Below are 18,532 nucleotides of genomic sequence, written 5' to 3' on the forward strand. Positions count from 1 at the left end.
AACCTGATCTGTTTACTTTTTCCATTTTCAATTTGGACAAGGAAAACAGATTAGTTAGTTTTGCTTTTGTTTATAATGGATTTCAAATCTATTTTATGTTCTAGTTTTTATGTACCAGTGCAGTGCATTGTTCCATTGGGTTGCAAATATTGCCAGGGAATATTTAGAGCCAGTGTTTTCACTGAAATACTAATAATTTAAAAAATAAACCATATGAGTTAATATTTGGTGAAGTAAACCTTTTTTTAAAAAAAGTAAATCCTAATTGGACTGTCCTGACCTGATATTTAATATTTTATTTTAAAAAGGTAAGTTGGGAGTTGCTTCTGTTGCTGATTAATATTAAAAATAAAAGTTACAAGTGTCTGCAGTTGCATATACATTGTATTGTAATTTAGAGATAGCAGGCACTTTCAGAGTAGAAAGTAGGAAGCACGGCATCTGAATGTGTTCAGAGAAGCACTTCCTTTAGCACCTTTCCTATGAGTTTGGACAAGTGTTATAGTCTAACCCATTCACTTCCACTAGATTATTTACATTCTTTCTGGACTCGCTTTTCATGTTAACTTTCTTTTCACTGTTTTTTGATTATTCATTTATGCCATTGTCATTTATTAGCTGAAAATAAATTAACTTCACAGGCTTCTGTGTTTTGTTTCCTCCTTTCACACCAAAATTCCGTTGGCCAAAATTTTGCAGACTGAAGTGCAATGTTACTCTTAACTTTTGAATAATTGTTTCTTATTTATTGAGCCCTGGTAGTATTCTCAGCTCCATATAAACCTATAAAAAGACCGTTCCTACCCTGAGGAATCGATAATCTAATCAAAACATAGATTACACAGTCCAAATATGCAGGCATAGAGGCTCAAGGTCTAATCTTCAAGCCAGAAATGCTTTTTTTTAAAAAATCGTTTGTTTTTAAGTCTATATTAATTATTTGGGGGGTTATTATTAAAAAGCCTCACAGAAGAATTGTGTTTTAAGGAAAGATTTGAATAAAGAGAAATAAAGTTGCTTGGTAGACCAGTTTGAGAGGAAATTCCAATTGCAGGAGCTGCATTGAAGAAGGCATGAAGACAAGAACAGGAGAAGGAAATGAAACTTAAGGGACATTAGGGAGAGTAGGTTGGAAGGAAGACAGGCTTCAGGAGGAGAATCAGCAAACACAGCAAATGGCAGGGTGGACTGAGTCAAAAGACATCAACTAGGATTAACTCTTGTTATTTCTTATTTTGAAAATCTGATTTTTGTCTAATTGGTTATAAACGTCTTAAATGATTTCCATGTTGTCATATTTGTTTTATCCTAGATTGTCTTGCAAGGACATGGAACAAGAGTGACAGCTAAATCTCAGCCAAGTGGAGAGAAGGCTTTTCGCTGTGAATATGATGGCTGTGGAAAATTGTACACAACAGCTCACCATCTTAAGGTAATTGCAGAATGAGGGTCAGTGGCTTGCAGGCATTCTTTGGTTACACAATTACATGGACAAAGGTAATGGAAACATACAAGAAGTCAGACACAAGAGCATTCTTTTTATCCTAAGTTGAGTACACTGAAATCTCCATCAATAGGATGTTCTAGATGCCCCAGTTTCTCCAAACTGTCATGCTTAGTGTTCTGAGATGAGGCCCTTTTTAGAAAGTTTAACAGGTAATGGACTGTTATCAGTGGGCCAGCAAAATACATGCCACACTTTGGGAAACGCTGCCAGAAAACATGAATTAAACAAATGCATCACAGCTGAGAACTGGGAAGACCAGCAGGAAAAAAGGTGGAATGTAAAGGTTGTCAATCTTCGGATTTTCAAAGCAGAATGAATGTAGATGTGTAAGGTTCCTATATTGCAAGTATCACAAAGTATGTCACTTTTTTCATCAAGATAGCCACCATCAGCAGTAGCCTGGAGATGCTACAATTAAATTTTAATTTCTATGTTTATATACAATGGGAAGCTCTGCTCTATCGTGTGAATTCTCATATTGCTGTATTGTGATCTTTAATTCTTTAGAGCGATGAAATATTCAAAGTTGAAAAGTTGGAACAGCTCTTGTTTTTCTACTCGCTCCCTGGTTCCCTTTTTCAATCCCGTGCTTAGCTCTGGTACATGGAACATGTAGAGAAGTACAGATGCCAACTAGGTTAGTCACTTGCAGATGGGGGAGGGTGCAACCTTTCCAATGATAGTGCAGTCTAGAATCAGTCTCTCACTCCATGTGGATCTAATCCAGTGGTGGAGTACAGGCTAAATGTCTTATGCAGCAGGGGAAGGATCACTGGGAGGTCTCATAGGGATTGAGGGAATATTGGAGTGAAGGGTTGCCAACTTTATAATCGCACAAAACCAAACACCCTTGCCCCGAAGCTCTGCCCATACCCCTTCTCCTAGACCCCGCCCCCCGCGCACTCCATACTCCCTCCCTCTGTTGCTCCCTCTCCCACACCCTCCTTCACTTTCACTGGGCTGGGGCCTGAGGTTGGGATACGGGAGGGGGTGAGGGCTCCAGCTGGGGGTGCAGGCTCTGGCGTGGGGCCAGAAATGAGGGGTTCAGGGTGCAGGAGGGGGCTTAGGGCTGGGGCAGGGCATTGGGGTGCAGGAGGGGGTACGGCTGGGGATGAGGGGTTTGGGGTGCAGGAGGGGGCTTAGGGCTGGGGTGTGGGAGGGGATGCGGGGTGCAGGCTCTGGGAGGGAGTTTGGGTGTGAGAGGGGGACAGAAGGTTGGGGTGCGGGCTCCGGGAGGGAGTTAGGGTGTGGGATGGGGTTCTGACCTGGGGCAAGAGGCTGGGGTGTGGGCTCCAGGAGGGAATTAGGGTGTGGGATTGGGTTCTGACCTGGGGCAGGGGTTTGGGGTGCAGGCACCAGCCAGGCAACGCAGCCAGTCGGAGCTGCAGAGCCAGCGCTTGGGGTGGGGGCGGCCCACGGAGCTCCTGTGGCTGACCCTGCGCCTAGGAGCCAGACATGCCAGCTGCTTCCGGGAGACGCGTAGAGTCAGGGAATGCAGGGAGCCTGCCTTAGTCCTGCTGTGCCGCTGACTGGACTTTTAATGGCCTGGTCAGCGGTGCTGACCGGAGCTGCCAGAGTCCCTTTTCGACCAGGCATTCCAGTCGAAAAGTGGACGCCTGGCAACCCTATTGGGGTGGAGTGTAGCCCTTGAGACACACATGCACACAGCCAGACTACTGTCAATTTTGCCAGTTTAGCTGTTTGGTGACCCTTTCAGTTGGCTCTTCTGCTTCTTTACAAAAATAGGACAAATCACCTGTTTCAATAAAACTGATCAGGGCATCAGGTCAGATCCTGAAAACAGAGACATTACTACTTTTCCAGAACACATTATTATCCTATTTTTAAAAAATCATTATTACTGTTGAAAAAAAGAACACTTCTTAAGCAGTGACTTCCAAGAAGAGAGACTAAACATATAATTTTTGACAATAAAATAGTTTTTATATTCGAGAAAGCAGACAAAATACTGTATTATATCAGTGTGGTGGATGTCTTTTTAACAGGTGCATGAAAGGTCGCACACAGGAGATCGACCATATCAGTGCGAACATCCTGGTTGTGGCAAAGCATTTGCAACAGGTAATGTTTTGGGGAGTGTTTTCTCCTGTTTGCTAGGGCCTGTCTGTCTCCTAATAAGACATGTTCTTGTTAGTGCAGTTTTTAATCTGCTATGCAGAAAGGCTAGATTTCAGTCCATTTATGAGAAGTGGGCATATTTTCAGCTAACATAGCTTAGTAAAGATGGAATGAGGCTTATGGAAGAGAGTATTTTGAGCGTTATTGAAGCAGAAATGTAATGAAACAAAGAGATACAGAAGAAAATGTGTAATCTAGCATCCCATTGTCAGTTTCTACACTATGGACAGAAAAATCTATTAATGTGGAATAAGTTTCATGAGTTAAATAAGGTGAAAATAAAAAGGCTCAACTTGCTGGCTGCAGACAAGGATATCTGATCCCCAGTTGAAAAAAAAATTTTGATCGGTGATACTCTGTGTCAAGCGGTGTGCTTGATCTGGTTCTTTTTCACCGTCACATCAAGCAGTGACATTTCTCATAAAGTAAGTGAATTTAACAGCTCATAGAGACTAGTCCATTTATGCATGACATTTCATTTGATCTTGTAAAATGGAGTGATGAGATGAGTAAGTAAAATATGGAGGATAGTAAAACAAGCAGTGGCTGTTTTAAAATGTTCTTTTCTTGGTTTTTGAACATGATTGTAATACACAGAAACAAAGAGATAGGGTTAAAAAACCCTGAAACTTGAAAGATTAAGAAGATTGCATGAAGAACTCCTTCCATTGTAATATAAAAAGCCTGGTTTCTTTGTAGGCATACTAATATAAGCAATACTGGGCTGAAAGGCCAACACAGAAACAACTGTACTTCAGTGACTTCAGATAAATTTAGTTGCACAGTGTTTGTAAAGCAATTTTAAGATTATAGTACAAGGGTGGCCAAATTTACTGACCCTCTCAGCCACAAATGACAATCTTTAGAAGTTCGAGAGCTGGGGCGCACCTGTCGGAACTCGGGGCTTCAGTCCCGTGAGAAGCACCTGTTGGGGCTCAGGGCTTTAGCCTTGCCAGGAGGGGGCGGGGGTTCGGGCTTTTAGCCCCATGGGAGGTGCCTCTCATTGCTTGGGGCTGAAGTCCCACTCCTGCTGAAGCCCTGAGCCCTGGCAGGTGTACTCCGTGGGGCTGAAGCCCTGAGGTGGGGCAGAAGCCAGAGGTGATGCGTGGGGTAGGGCATGTGGGGTCACATTCCCTCCCCGTCCCACACCTGATTTTTGCCAGGGTTTGCTGACCCCACTCGGTCTTATGGTGTCGCCAGGCCTCCTCCCTGCATGGCAGCTGCTGGAGCTGGCAAACTGGGAGCTGCGACCATGCGGAGAGGCAGCAGCAAACAGCTAGGAACTGTAGGGAGTGCCACTGCTTTTGCTGCTGCTTGTCCCTGTAGCTCCCAGCTGTTTGCAGCTGCCTCTCCATGGGGAGCTAACACCTGGGAGCTGCAGGGAGGGGCTGCTGAGGGTAAGAGGGGGGGATGTGCCTGGGGATGGTGACTCAAGCTGTTGGGGAGGCCGAACCTTTAAATTTTGTCCCCCCACTCTCAGCAGCCACCTGTCATCTCAGGCAGAAGCCCTTTCCCCCACTGCAGGGCAGAAGCCCTGAACTCTCCCTGCCAGTCTGGTAGGCGGAGAATGTGCGGGGTTCTGTGAGCTGCACTTTAACTATGCAAGAGCCGCATGTGGCTTGCGAGACGCAGTTTGGCCACCCCTGCTGTATACCATTGCAACAGACAGAAGGACAAATACATTACCTTTTATTTTCCTATTAATGTCTAAGTGTATTTTTGATCAGTTATTGTACCAGTTGAGCCTGGCAAACCCTGCAGATGTTTAAATGCATCTTCAAGGATTAAATGACCTGGATTTAATAGTAGTAGCTTTTCTGAGTTGGATTCTGAGGCTGTGTTTGTGTTGTAGAAGTAAGAAAGAACACAAGTTAGGGGATTGGCTAACTTGGTAGATGCATTTCATGTTTTCAAATAGTGTTTTTTAATCAAAACTTCAACTGTTACTGAGATATAGCAACAGAACATTGTAAAGTTAAATCAGGAACCACATTCTGAAAATCCATGGCCTTTGTTTAGTAGAAATGTGTGTATCACTATGTGGCCAGGGAAGGTGCATGTTAGTCTGTCTTCAGCAACTTTTTCTGGGTTCTTTGGTTCTGCATTTTTCTAGGGGACTAGAGATAGGATGCTCTCAGTGGAGGATCCTCTGCTCAGAAACTAGCCCCCACCTTCTCACTTCACCAAAACCTCCATTTTGTTGTCCCTTCAGGGCACAGCGCAAGGCAGTCCACTTAGGGCCTAATCCAAAGCCCACTGAAGTGAATGAGCCTCCTCAAGGGGGGGAAGTCTTCCCATTGAGTTCAGTGGCCTCTGGATCAGGCCCTTAAATTTCTCAGTATTGTTATTTATCACAGGATTATTGCTCTTGATATTTGCCTTAGAAGGGGAGATTGTCTATGGTTATTGCATAATGTGTTTCTAAAAAAATGAAATAGCACCCGGGGGCTTGACTGATGGGTGCAATTTTATACTCAGAATAGTCGTTTGTAAAATAAGAAGCCAATAAATAAATGGGAGCCACGTGCCAGCTGTGTGTCTGAATTCAGTGGGAGCAGGATTGGGCTCTGTTTGAAACTATTATGATGGGAATAGCTGCTAAGAGAGAGAAAGCACAGATTGTTCTGGACTTTTTTTTTTTTTTTTTTACAGAAGCTTGAGCAAAGGGTTGACCACTTTGGTATAATCACCAGAATTTGTCCCATTGTAAGGAAAAGGAGAAAAATTAGACAAAGTACTTTTTTCATAAGTAATGTGAAAGAGGATTTCTAAAATGCAAGCAGTGCTTTGTTGCTCTGGTTATGTGACCAGTGATGTTTGGAGAGTGAGATGAACAGAAGAACTGATTTTTGTTACTGATTGATCAGAGGACTTCATAACTGGACTGACGAGCACAGTTTTTGTGACCAGATACATTCGGAGTATTAGATATATTTCTATGGCAGTATTGTAACATCTAAGATTTTGGTTTGTTTTTTTTTTAAATTGTCTTCAGGTTATGGGTTAAAAAGTCATGTCCGAACCCATACTGGAGAGAAGCCCTATCGGTGTACAGAGGAGAACTGCACCAAGTCATTCAAGACTTCTGGAGACCTGCAGAAACATATCAGAACCCACACAGGTACAAGGAGTCTTTACAATGGTCGCTCTTTCTCTCTGCTTTCTTGGATCTTTGTTTTAAATTAAAATCTATTTAGTTAGAGACACTATAGAAGGAATTTAACCCTTCGCTTTGAGTGACTTGTATTTGTGAAATCAGAATAAGTATACTCTGCCTTAGCGCACAACTGCTCTCAAAAGTCCCCTTTGAAGCCTACATGACAAAACAGTATTTTAGCATTACAAACACCGTTGCAAGTCCTTAGCACAATAGTAATGCTCCTCTTCTCAACATACAGTTTTTTTGGGAACTGTGCATAGGCCTTCACACTGCTATTGCAGTTGCACTATCTTTGAACCAGGTGCATCACCATTGAATCCTACACTGACTGAGTCCGTCTGCACCTTTGCAGTGCCATTGTGGATAAGTTACTAGAATTGCAGCTGCAACAGAGCAATTACTCCTCCCAGTGCCAACTCTCAGTCCTGCTACTCATCCTCCAGTGACAGTTTTGTCATTTCAGAGCTAGCTGTCAAATACCTTGCCAACCAGCTGTGTGCAGGTCCAAGAACTGTGGTACTCAGCTTGTCTTGGCTCTTTCTGTTTTCCCCATGTCCTTAGAGCAGCAGGGAAGGGCACAACAAGATCATGCAGAAAAACAGCAAAAATACTTTTTATTAAAACTTTTCAGTTGTATAAAAAATAAAATCTTTTGGTGTCTTCCATGCAGTGGTGGATCACTTAAAAAATAAAAAGAACAAAAATCCCTTATTAGCAGCAGCATGGAAGCACTTTACACACACCATCCACTTACTATAATAGTCGTTGTATTAAGATTAAACTCGCTAAGTTTATGGAGGAGATGGTATGATGGGATAACATGGTTTTGGTAATTAAATATTCATGGTAAATAGGCCCAATGGCCTGTGATGGGATATTAGATGGGGTGGGATCTGAGTTACCCAGGAAAGAATTTTCTGTAGTATCTGGCTGATGAATCTTGCCCATATGCTCAGGGTTTAGCTGATGGCCATCTTTGGGGTCGGGAAGGAATTTTCCTCCAGGGCAGATTGGAAGAGGCCCTGGAGGTTTTTCGCCTTCCTCTGTAGCATGGGGCTTGGGTCACTTGCTGGAGGATTCTCTGCTCCTTGAAGTCTTTAAACCACGATTTGAGGACTTCAATAGCACAGACATAAGTGAGAGGTTTTTTGCAGGAGTGGGTGGGTGAAATTCTTTGGCCTGCGTTGTGCAGGAGGTCATACTACATGATCATAATCGTCCCTTCTGACCTAAATATCTATGAATCTATGACAGTCTGTACATCTATGGAATGTCACCTTCACTCCTGAGATCTGAAAAAGGGACATAAATTTAAAAATACACAGCCCGGATGACCACCTAACCCCTACTCAACCTCTAGTGCCATTAAATACCTCATGATAGTGCTCCAGCACCTCCTTGTTCTTCTTCCTCCAACCAAATACCCTTGAAGAGTGATAGAAGAGTGAGCCCCAAGTTTATTAGATGGGATGGAATAGTGGGGAGCTTGTTGGACCACATGGAGGACATCCTTCCCTCAGACCCTGGCCTTTACCGCTCACATCTCTGGATTTTAGAGGCTAAAAAAAGAGAGAGGGAAGGAAACCTTTAGTTGTACTTCAGATCCAGAAAAGAGAATCAAAACCACAGGCAAACAACAATTATAAAAACTGTTGAAAGAATAAAATCACTACATCTTTCTGGGCTTCCAGATCCAAAGTCAATCTACCAGTGGGCCAGGAGATACTTGTGATTCTTCACAATGATATCTGTATGAGGGCATACAAGTGTTCACCTGCTCCTCCCAGCTCTTGTGTAGATCTTTGTTGAGAACTGAACCATATTAATGCAGTCATTACACAGTGCAGACAAATACACATTTAGATACCGTAGATTAGGGCTCTCTAAATTTTTCATAGGATGGACCTCATCTTAATAGAAAAATTGTCCTGTGGATTGTCCCTCCTCTCATTCTTGCAATCACATATATTTGACAATTACAGCATTTGCTTGCATAGAAAAGTCATATGAGTAAAGAATGTTACGTATTTTAATGCAATTTAGCAGCTGCAACTAAGGAGTTGAGCCAGCACCATGTAACCAGCCAGCTCTTCACAGACCACCAGCAAGTCTTTCACAGTCCATCAATGGTCAAGGGACCATAGTTTGGGAACCTCTGCCACAGATATTGGATGCTGCACCAGGAATTATGAATAGATGCAACAGTCCACAGGCTCAGCAATAGTTGCAGTGAGTTCTGTTTGTGGATAAACCGAGTGATGCACCCAAAACAGGATGACTAATGTGGATGCACTGAACCAGTGCAAGTTGCACAAGCAGTTCTCTTCTGTAGACCATGCCAGAGGCCCTCAGCCCTGGTTGGCATTACGAACTAAAGCTGATATTGATCAATGCAAGATCTGCTGCTAACAACAAAAAACACATGCCCTCATGAGTGATGAGGCACCTGACATAGTCTGCATCACCAAAACCGGGAAGGATGACTCCACAAGCCTTGTGTTGGTGCACTTCACTCCCCCAGGTTTCTCAATATGCCACAGACCTAGATAGCACAAGAAGGCAGGTAGTACTGCATTCATTTTTTCTGCAAACCTGAAATGCAAGAGAGGTGCCTCAGGTAAGACCACTTCATCTGAATTCATTCATCTCACAGTAGAAACCAGAGCCAAAGATAACCTAGATTTTATGCTCACTTACAGACCACTAAAGGGTTCACAAGAGAATTCACTGATACCTTGCCAGAGATGGTGGAGAGATACTCCAGACTTGTCATCCTGGGAGATTTAAACAAGGCCACAGATACAAAAGCCCAGAAACTCATCTCCTCACTTCCCTCCCAAAGGTGTTCACAGGTCATCTCTGGTTCCATCGACAAATCCAGTCACATCCTGGACCTGATCTTCAGGCTCTATGTTAGGTTAGAGAACATCACAACCTAGTCATTATTTTGGACTGATTGTTGTATGATTAGGGCAGTGGTCTCAGACTTTCCATTGCCCACACAACAAGAAAGACCAGTGACCCTGATTCAACCATGAAGACTCATGGACGCCAACAAATTCCAGAGCTTTCTAAAGGACAACAGTACCCCACATGCAGAATGAGGAGTTGAGGACCTGGTGAGTCATTGCCATTCCATAGTAGCCTCAGCCACTGCTGTGCTGGCTCCCAGTTGGTCCCCTTCTCCCCATCACCCATACAGATCTTGCTTTTCTGACACTCTCTGTTCTGGATGAAGAGAGAAGGGGTGGAAAACTTGAGTGCCGATAGTGGAAAACAAAGCCTGATTCAGATAGCATGAAAAAAAAATTCCTCAAAGCTTATGCTGTGGCTGTGTTACAGGCCAAGACCTCTGTTGAAGCTGCTAAATCCCACCCCAAAGAGCTATCCATTGTGGTAAACCTCTTCATCAGTCCTGAAAGCCAACCTGCAACAGAGCCAAGCACCAAATACTGCAAAGAGTGCCACTTTGCTGAAAAGATCATTCTGAGAAGCCGTCTCAAACAGCATGCATCTGCTCCACCTCCGCTCACCAACCAACATCCCACCTGCATTTCCAGAGTTCAGTACATTCAATGAAGAAGTTTTGTATACCCTAAAGGAGACTCGATGCAAGACTTGTGACTCTGACCTATGCCCTTCTTGCTTGTGAAAGGGAGTTGTGAACAACTGGTGCCGCTCCTGACTGAAATAGCCAATGCCTCATTTAGAGAAGGAATCTTCCCTTGCTCCTTCAAACACCCAATAGTTTGACCAACACCTGAAGAAACCTACCCTGGATACTCAAGTCCTAGTCAGTTACCATCCTGCATCAAACCTCCCATAATTAAGCAAGTTCAGAGAAGAGGTAGCAAAAGGCTGACTATGCTCATTTAAGTGACCCTAACATTCTGACCCAGCACAGTCTGTATTCAGGGCAGGGCACAGAACCGAAACTGCTTTATTGGCACAGATGGATAATCTCCTCCTTTCAATGGATAGGCATCCATTCTCATCCTGCTGGACCTCTCTGCAGTATTTGACACTGTTGACCATGACATTCTGCTGTCTCGCCTTAGAGGGGTGACATGGGTCCAGGATAAGGCACAAAAATGGCTTGAGTCATCCCTGGAAGGATGTTTCCAGTGAGTAGTGATAAGAAACTGCAGCTCCATCACTAGACCCTCACTTGTGGAGTTTCACAAGGATCAGTTTACTCTCTGGTACTTTTTGACATCTACATGCAACTAGTAGGTGAACTGGTTAGATGACATAGACTCAAGTGCCAACAATATGCAGATGATACACATTTCTACCTATCCTTTACCACATACCACCCCACTACTTCTACCAAGATGGCCCAGTGGTTGGATGAGATCAGTTCTTGGACGAAGAACAGTTGGCTGAAGCTGAACCTGAGCAAGGCGGAGGGGAGTATTTTGAAAAGCTTATAACCCCGGTGTAGTCTCCATGGGTTGAAGATGCACATCCACAATTGGTCAGTTTAGTCTGTAGTGTAGGAGTACTCTTCGATTCCTCACTGTTGCTGAATTCTGACATAGCAGCATCCACGAGTAATGCTTTCTACCGTCTCTGTCTGGCTAGGAAACTCCATCCCATCCTGGCCGACTAAGACCTAGCCTCAGTTATTCATGCCTTCCCCTCTCGTCTGGAGTACAGCAATGCAATATATCTAGGCATGAAGCCTTCAGCACTTAGGAAACTCCAGTTAGTACAGAATGCTGTAGCGCATCTCGTCAAAATCACAGGCTACCTGGAACATCTCATACCTGTCCTTGACTCTCTCTATTGGCTTCACATAGAATCTTGAATCAAGTTCAAGGTCTTCAAAGCATTCCATGGCCTGGTTCCAGGTTACCCAAAAGATCTTCTAAAGCTCTGGGATGAAGATCATGATGGACATTTCTGCTCCTCTGGCCCAGTGGAACTCTCAACAGTAAGAGTAAAGCTCTTCTGTGTGTGAGACAGAATTTTCTCCCGGGGTGATCCAAGACACTGGAATGAACTTCCCTAGAAACTAAAGAAGATCACAAATCTAATCAATCCACTCCAAGTCCAATCCACACATTTCTTTGACTTTGCCTTCTGTAATATAAACACATAGCACCAGGTATATTTTTATTAAAAATAAATAAAGACACACATTATCTAAACAAGACACTTCACTGCAAGTGCTTCTCCCTCTGTGGAGAGGATGAGAGAACAAACAACATGACAGATATGTAGTTATGTGGCTTAATGCACTACTGAAAGGTGTTTAATGAATGCGGTATAAAAACCTATATAGACAGGAACCCTCCCTATAAATGCTGAGCCTTTTCTTTTCCTTCTCCCTGATGAGACTCGTAGACTTTAATGTCAAGAGGGACCACTGTGATAATCTCTTCTGACCTTTGCAAATCACAGACCACAGAACCTCACCCACCCACTGCTATAATACACCCATAACCTCTGTCTGAGTTACTGAAGTCTTACTAAAAACAACGAGGAGTCCTTGTGGCACCTTAGAGACTAACAGATTTATTTGGGCATAAGCTTTCATGGGCTAGAACCCACTTCATTGAATGCATGGAATGAAAATACAGAAGCAGGTATAAATACATGAAAGGATAGGGGGTTGCTGTACCAGTCTTACTGCAACTCACGCCCCAAACTACCTCAACCTGATTCTCCCTCTTCCTCATTGCCAGTTTTCCCCCAGGCCCACTTACTGCTGCCAGAATGGTTTCTCCACTTACACAGGGGCCTTCCCTGACCTTCCTGGCCTGGTTGAAAACTAGTAGTTGAGAGATGGTCATCTGGAAGGGCATATATCCAGGAATTAATAATGGTTTCTGGTACTGGGGAGGAGAGCAGGACTTGCTCTATAAAACAGTTCTGACCTGCTTTGTTTGTTATTGTAATCCTCTTTAACCTAGACTGAGGTAGACTAGCTAACGAGCAGACCCTGCTCTCCGCCTTTTGAAATAGCCATCTTCCAGCCACCTGGAAACTGGTCTGTTTTTAACAGTTAAATTAGAAACACAAAGGACTGGGTTCACAAACCAGTTGTGTGACATTCTTGCAGGCATTCTTTACACTTACACTAAAAAAAACTGACTTTAAGAAAACACTGTTGCTGGGCAGGTCTGGCTCCAACTCCGCTCTTTTCTACCTGTAATCTGATGTGCGGTGTTCAAGGAAGGATGGTAGAAACCATGGCAACACTACATTGCGACATGCACATTTAAAACACACACATACATCCTTTTGGCAGGAAACTGACAAACTTTTCTAGAACTGCTGTTTTAAAGAATTACTTACAGTTTCCTCTGCCAAACAGCTAACTGCTCTGAAGTTTCCTGGGAGTTAACGTCTGTCTCAGGGCTCCTTTTTTTATTTCTGTCTTACAATAATGATCCCTGCCCCTCCCTTCCTGCCTCCCCCCGCCCCAGCCTTTCCTGAGCATGTGGGGAGGCTACCAATATAAATAATTTATTACATGATTTTAAAAAAACAAATCAATGTGGCTGTTGTTAAGATAGATGAGTGTAAATTAGAAAATGTGGGGTGTCGAATTTATCATTCATGTGTAATTTTTTGATGCAGTTATACCATGGATGAATTTGAAACTATTTACTATTCTAAGGTGAAAAAACAACGAGGAGTCCTTGTGGCACCTTAGAGACTAACAAATGTATTTGGGCATAAGCTTTCGTGGGCTAAAACCCACTTCACCAGATACATGGAGTGAAAAATACAATAAGGAGTATATATATATTATAGCACACGAAAAGATGGGAGTTGCCTTACCAAGTGGCGGGAGGGGTGGGGGGACAGTGCTAACGAGGCCAATTCAATCCTGGTGGATGTGGCCTATTCTCAACAGTAGACAAGAAGGGGTGAATTAGCACTAACCCTCCACTTGGTAAGGCAACTCCCATCTTTTCACGTGCTGTAATACATATACTGCTTACTGTATTTTTCACTCCATGCAGCTGATGAAGTGGGTTTTATCCCATGAAAGCTTATGCCTGCATAAATTTGTTAGTTTCTAAGGTGCCACGAGGGCTCCTCGTTGTTTTTGCTGATACAGACTAACACGGCCACCACTCTGAAATCTATTCTAAGGTGCTGTGTTTGAAGTTCTATTACACAAAATAGATTTATTTAAAAAAAATAATAAAGGCAGCTATGTCTGTAATGAATTTGCTTTGGTATTTTGAAGAAGTAAACTAAAATGTCAGGGATATTTATCTTTAAAAAGTTGTTTCTGCCCATGCAGAGTAATTGTTTTTATTAAAGAGTTTTAACTATGAAAAAGCTTTAATTTAAAAAAAATACAATTATATGTTAAATCACTAAAACATTTTTGGCACTTTGTCAATTTCAGCTTATAAATGTACAAATTGTATAATACGCTTACATTTGATAATGTGTTGGGTTTTTTTTAAATTGTCTAAATGCATATTTACATGTTAAAGAGCATTGAATGGGTAGGAGTCATTAAAAGCTTGTGAATAAATGATACAAATTGGTAAGCACCTTTAATCTAAATATTTACACAATTTGAGAATTTTATTGAAAGGCCATATGATTGCCCCAGTTTTGGCTAAATATGTAGTAAGAATGATTCAGCTAGTCTCAGCAGAAGATTTGTTAATTCAGTATGTTCCTGATGTTTGTGTTCAAGCCACAGAATGGATTTACATGAAATACTTTTTCCCAATATGATCATGAGCTGTGGAAGAGACTCCATGTGTTTTAACGGCCAAAGATTCTAAATATTTTTGTATTCTAAATCTATCACTTTGATGCTGGTTGTAAAATGGAGAAGGATTATAGGCAGAGCAATTTTAAGAAAATACTAACAAATTTTTAAAAATACCAGTAAGCAGTTGGTAGTATGTCTCTAATTAAAAATACAAAAAATATATATTCCAAATGAAAGACTGAACCCCATTTTCTGCTGTGCAGGTACATGCTAGAGTAATTGAATTCTGCATACCTAAACCGCCCCTGTTCAGTAGAACATTATTGACTTCCTGTTCTAAACTGATGTATAGTAGTGCTATGTGCTGTTATGTAGCTACTGTATTTACCCATTGAGGTGGCTACACATTAGTGATGGATTATCCATGCTTATAGTTTGTATACTTATTTTAAGGACCCAGGTCTGCAGTCCTTATGCGAGAAGTCCCTTTTTACACAAGTAGTCCCAGTGGCTGAGTAAGGTTGGCAGGATTTGGTGCTAAATTTATAAAGCATTTTTGGTTGTTTCAAGATGAAGGATTCCGTAAAAATGTAGGGTCATTTTCTTGGAACACCCACAATACTTAGATGGCAGGATCAAGCCCTAAAATGTTAAAAACATTTTATTAGGGGTTTATGTGGTTCTATTGGGCACACCAGTGGAGCTCCATAATAACAAAAATAAATTAAAATAGTTAATGTCATGGTACCATATTGGTTAAAAAATAATATAAAACAGTTCCAAATAAATCTTGTAAAATGGACACAAAACACATCAATATTTAACTGTTGAGGGCATAGCTGCAGTTCTCTGCAATCCTTACAGCAGGATATTATGTTGTCCGTATACTGTTTATCAAAAGAATGTTTGGAAAAATGTGTACAATCAAACCCTAACCTCTTTGTGAGATGTTAACTTTATTAACAAAGGCCCTGATTCTGCAATTTTCATCCACTTGGGTAAGACCTCTGGGCCTATGTGACTCCTAGTGGTCATTTGGATCCACCCAAGTGGATATGAGTACAGGATCAGGACCAAAGACAGTAAAAATCAAAATAAAACTCTGCTCTAGCCTTCTCCCAGACTTGGCTTCTTCTAGGGGTCAGCCCACATTCTAAATCCTCACTTTTTAAATATAGGTGAGGTTACAAATCACCTCCCTCAGTAATTCAGCAGAACCAAATTAACTATTTTCCCAACACCTGCTGACAGGGTGGAGTGTTTCAGGCAAAGACTGCCAGCCTCTTACATATTTTAGTATAAATTTATTTCTTTCCTTCCTGTAATATTTAGGACACAGTTTTAGTTATTAAATACCAAATAATTATAAAAAAGAACAAAATTTTTAAATGCTTTAATTATGATTGACTAAGAGAATGAATTGCTTTGTGATACAACTCTTCAAAATCAGCTTATGGTGCATGTGAAAGTTTACATATTAGAAGTTAAAATTAATTTTATGAAATAAAGTGAGCACTGTTGATGAATTTATTTCTATAAAATGCTGGTCTTCTTTGTGTCTTTCACAATATTTGCACATCATTGTGTCATCATGCATTTATACAGTCCTTAATAATAGAAAAATTATATTCTTCAAGTATGTATCAGTGTGAATCCTACTGTATGTATTCATGCACCAGGTGTGTGAGAAACCAGGGTTTCTTTGAATAATAGTGTCTGTCGGGGGCCACGCATGCCCTCTGTGCCTCCTCATGCCCTCATATGAGGGCATAAAGGGCAGTGTGGCTGCGATCCTCCCTCAGTTCCTTCTTACCACCCATAGCAAAAAGATGGAACCTGGCAGTGTCTGACCTGCTAATTTTAGCTTTGGCTAAACCTTCTTGAAGATCCTCTAAATATAATATCTAATATCTTCAGAAGTCTTCTGATTACCTTGATTTTTCGACTGCAGTGATAATTTAGGCCTATCTTGACTAACCGCTAGATTCCTTCCTCACCTCCCAAGTACTCCCTGTACAATACTTCTTAACATGGCAGTCTCAAAAATTGCAGGCTTTAAGCCGTGTCCATCCTGCAATTGACTAATTTCCTTAAAAGTAAGTGCCTTATCTGTCTAGGAGAATCACGCATAATGACAGAGGTGTGCCTGTCATTCTCTGCTGAGTTGCATAAGTCACAAGACTTGAAGCTGAAACTCAGTCTTCTGGAACGACCCGTGAAGGTCTCCTTAAACCTTGAGGAGATGAGCTCCAAGGTATCCTGCTAATGGACAAGCCAGTATTTATCCAGCACCCTATCTACCAGACAAGCTACACTGAATACCAATGCAGAGAAAATGGAGCTGAGAAAGGGCCAGGCACTAGCACTAAAGCCAATCCCAACATCACGTACATTGAATTGGGCACTAACACCTTCATTGTTGACCCCAAAAGGGACCACTCTGAATGGGATATCAAAAGGAACTGCTCCAAGTAGACCTTGGACATAAGGACAGACATTGCATATCCTTCAGAGGGAAATCCACCAGGCCTTGCTCAGTTTCAAGGGCTAGAGAGAAGGAGTATCCTAAAGTGCAAAAGACCTTGCCAGCCCTGATCTTGGCTCCAGTGATGCCCCCATTGGTGTTGACATCAAACATAGAATAAACTTGGGGAGAACTGGAACAGTCATTGGTGCCAAAGCACCTGCTAGTGCCAGGTCAGACTCTGGAACTGAGAGCACCATACGCTTCGGCAGCACCCCAGAGGAAATCTATTCCTCACCATCGGCAGAGCAAACGTTCTCCCTATCTTCAAGTAGCAAATCTTCTCCAGGGTGGTCACTAGTCAACACCATGGAAAGGTCTGTCAGCTTTCCCTGCAAGCCTGCACCACCGCGGATTCATAAGGAAAGGCACTGGACTAGCCAGCACCTGGTGAACAAACTGTACTTGTATGTTATGCTTCCATGGCCTAAATAAGGTTACTGGGGTCCACCAGCCAGTCTTTGCCAAACTTGAGGAAGAGGTCACTCTACCTATCAGCATCTCTTGCCAGACCACATATGCCAAAGTACCAGGAGGAATCGGATCTGCGGGCAGAGCAAAGCCAATGCTCTGTATCACCACCAAAACATCAGTAGAGTTCAGGGGAAGAGAGTTCTATTCCTAGTATTTCCTCATTCTAAAGAAGAAAGGAGGTCTTCATGCCATTGAGGGGACTCAATGAATACATTTGTTGCCTCAGGCTCAACATAGTAACAATTGGTTCCATCGCTCCATCTCTCTGAGCTCAAGACTGGTTCAGAGGTCTGTACTTGCAGTATGCGTACTTCCATATAGCTATCCATCTGCCCCTCAAAAGAATCTAAGATACACAGTGAGGCCCAACCATTAATCAGAGAGGATCCTCCCCTTCAGATTCTTCTTTGCGGTAAGAGTCTTCACGAAATACTTTGCAGTAGTGGCAACACATTTAAGGAGGCAGGGAATCCGTGTCTACCTGTACCTTGATGATTGACTCATCAGAGTCCGTCCCAACAGGGGATTGCAACAACTTTGGGATACATCTTTTCCCTGCTCTCTCAACTAAGACTCCTTGTGAAGAAATCATCCCTTGCACCATCGCAGGTGATAGAGTTTATAGGTGCTTTGATCAGTTCCACATCAGCCAGAGCCTGCCTACCAGAAGACCAATTCCAGTCTCTCCAGTGGGTGGCAAACAACCTAAAATTGAACCCCCAAATGGTGGTGCACACATGTCTGGGACTCTTTGGCCACAGGTTTGTGTGCATGTAGATGACACTGTTTGCCAGTCTTCACCGCCAACCATTATAACTGTGGCTGAGGTCCATGTACTCCCTCTCCAGGCATCACATGAACAGGAGGGCCACTGTCCTGCCTCAGGTCCTACAAGAGATCCCTTGGTGCTAAGACCCAGTGAACATGTGGAAAGGGGTTCCCTTCTTTGTTCCCTTCCCAGCTGACACTTGCCACATACACTGCAGGAACAGCCTGGGTGCCCACGTGAGCCATTTGCAGGTGCAAGAGACATGG

The 18,532-nt window shown here is 42.6% G+C and overlaps 1 protein-coding gene across 1 annotated transcript in view; it reads left to right on the forward strand.

Annotated features, from left to right (window-relative positions):
* Positions 1-18,532, forward strand: part of ZNF143 (zinc finger protein 143) — a 76,131-nt gene that overhangs the window by 31,249 nt on the left and 26,350 nt on the right. The window contains exons 8-10 of the mRNA XM_037899788.2: positions 1,313-1,432; positions 3,514-3,589; positions 6,642-6,767. Coding sequence (XP_037755716.1) covers positions 1,313-1,432; positions 3,514-3,589; positions 6,642-6,767 — 322 coding nt within the window. The remainder of the gene's footprint in view (positions 1-1,312; positions 1,433-3,513; positions 3,590-6,641; positions 6,768-18,532) is intronic.

This window comes from Chelonia mydas, chromosome 6 (genome assembly GCF_015237465.2).
Source record: "Chelonia mydas isolate rCheMyd1 chromosome 6, rCheMyd1.pri.v2, whole genome shotgun sequence".
Lineage (NCBI taxonomy): Eukaryota > Metazoa > Chordata > Testudines > Cheloniidae > Chelonia > Chelonia mydas.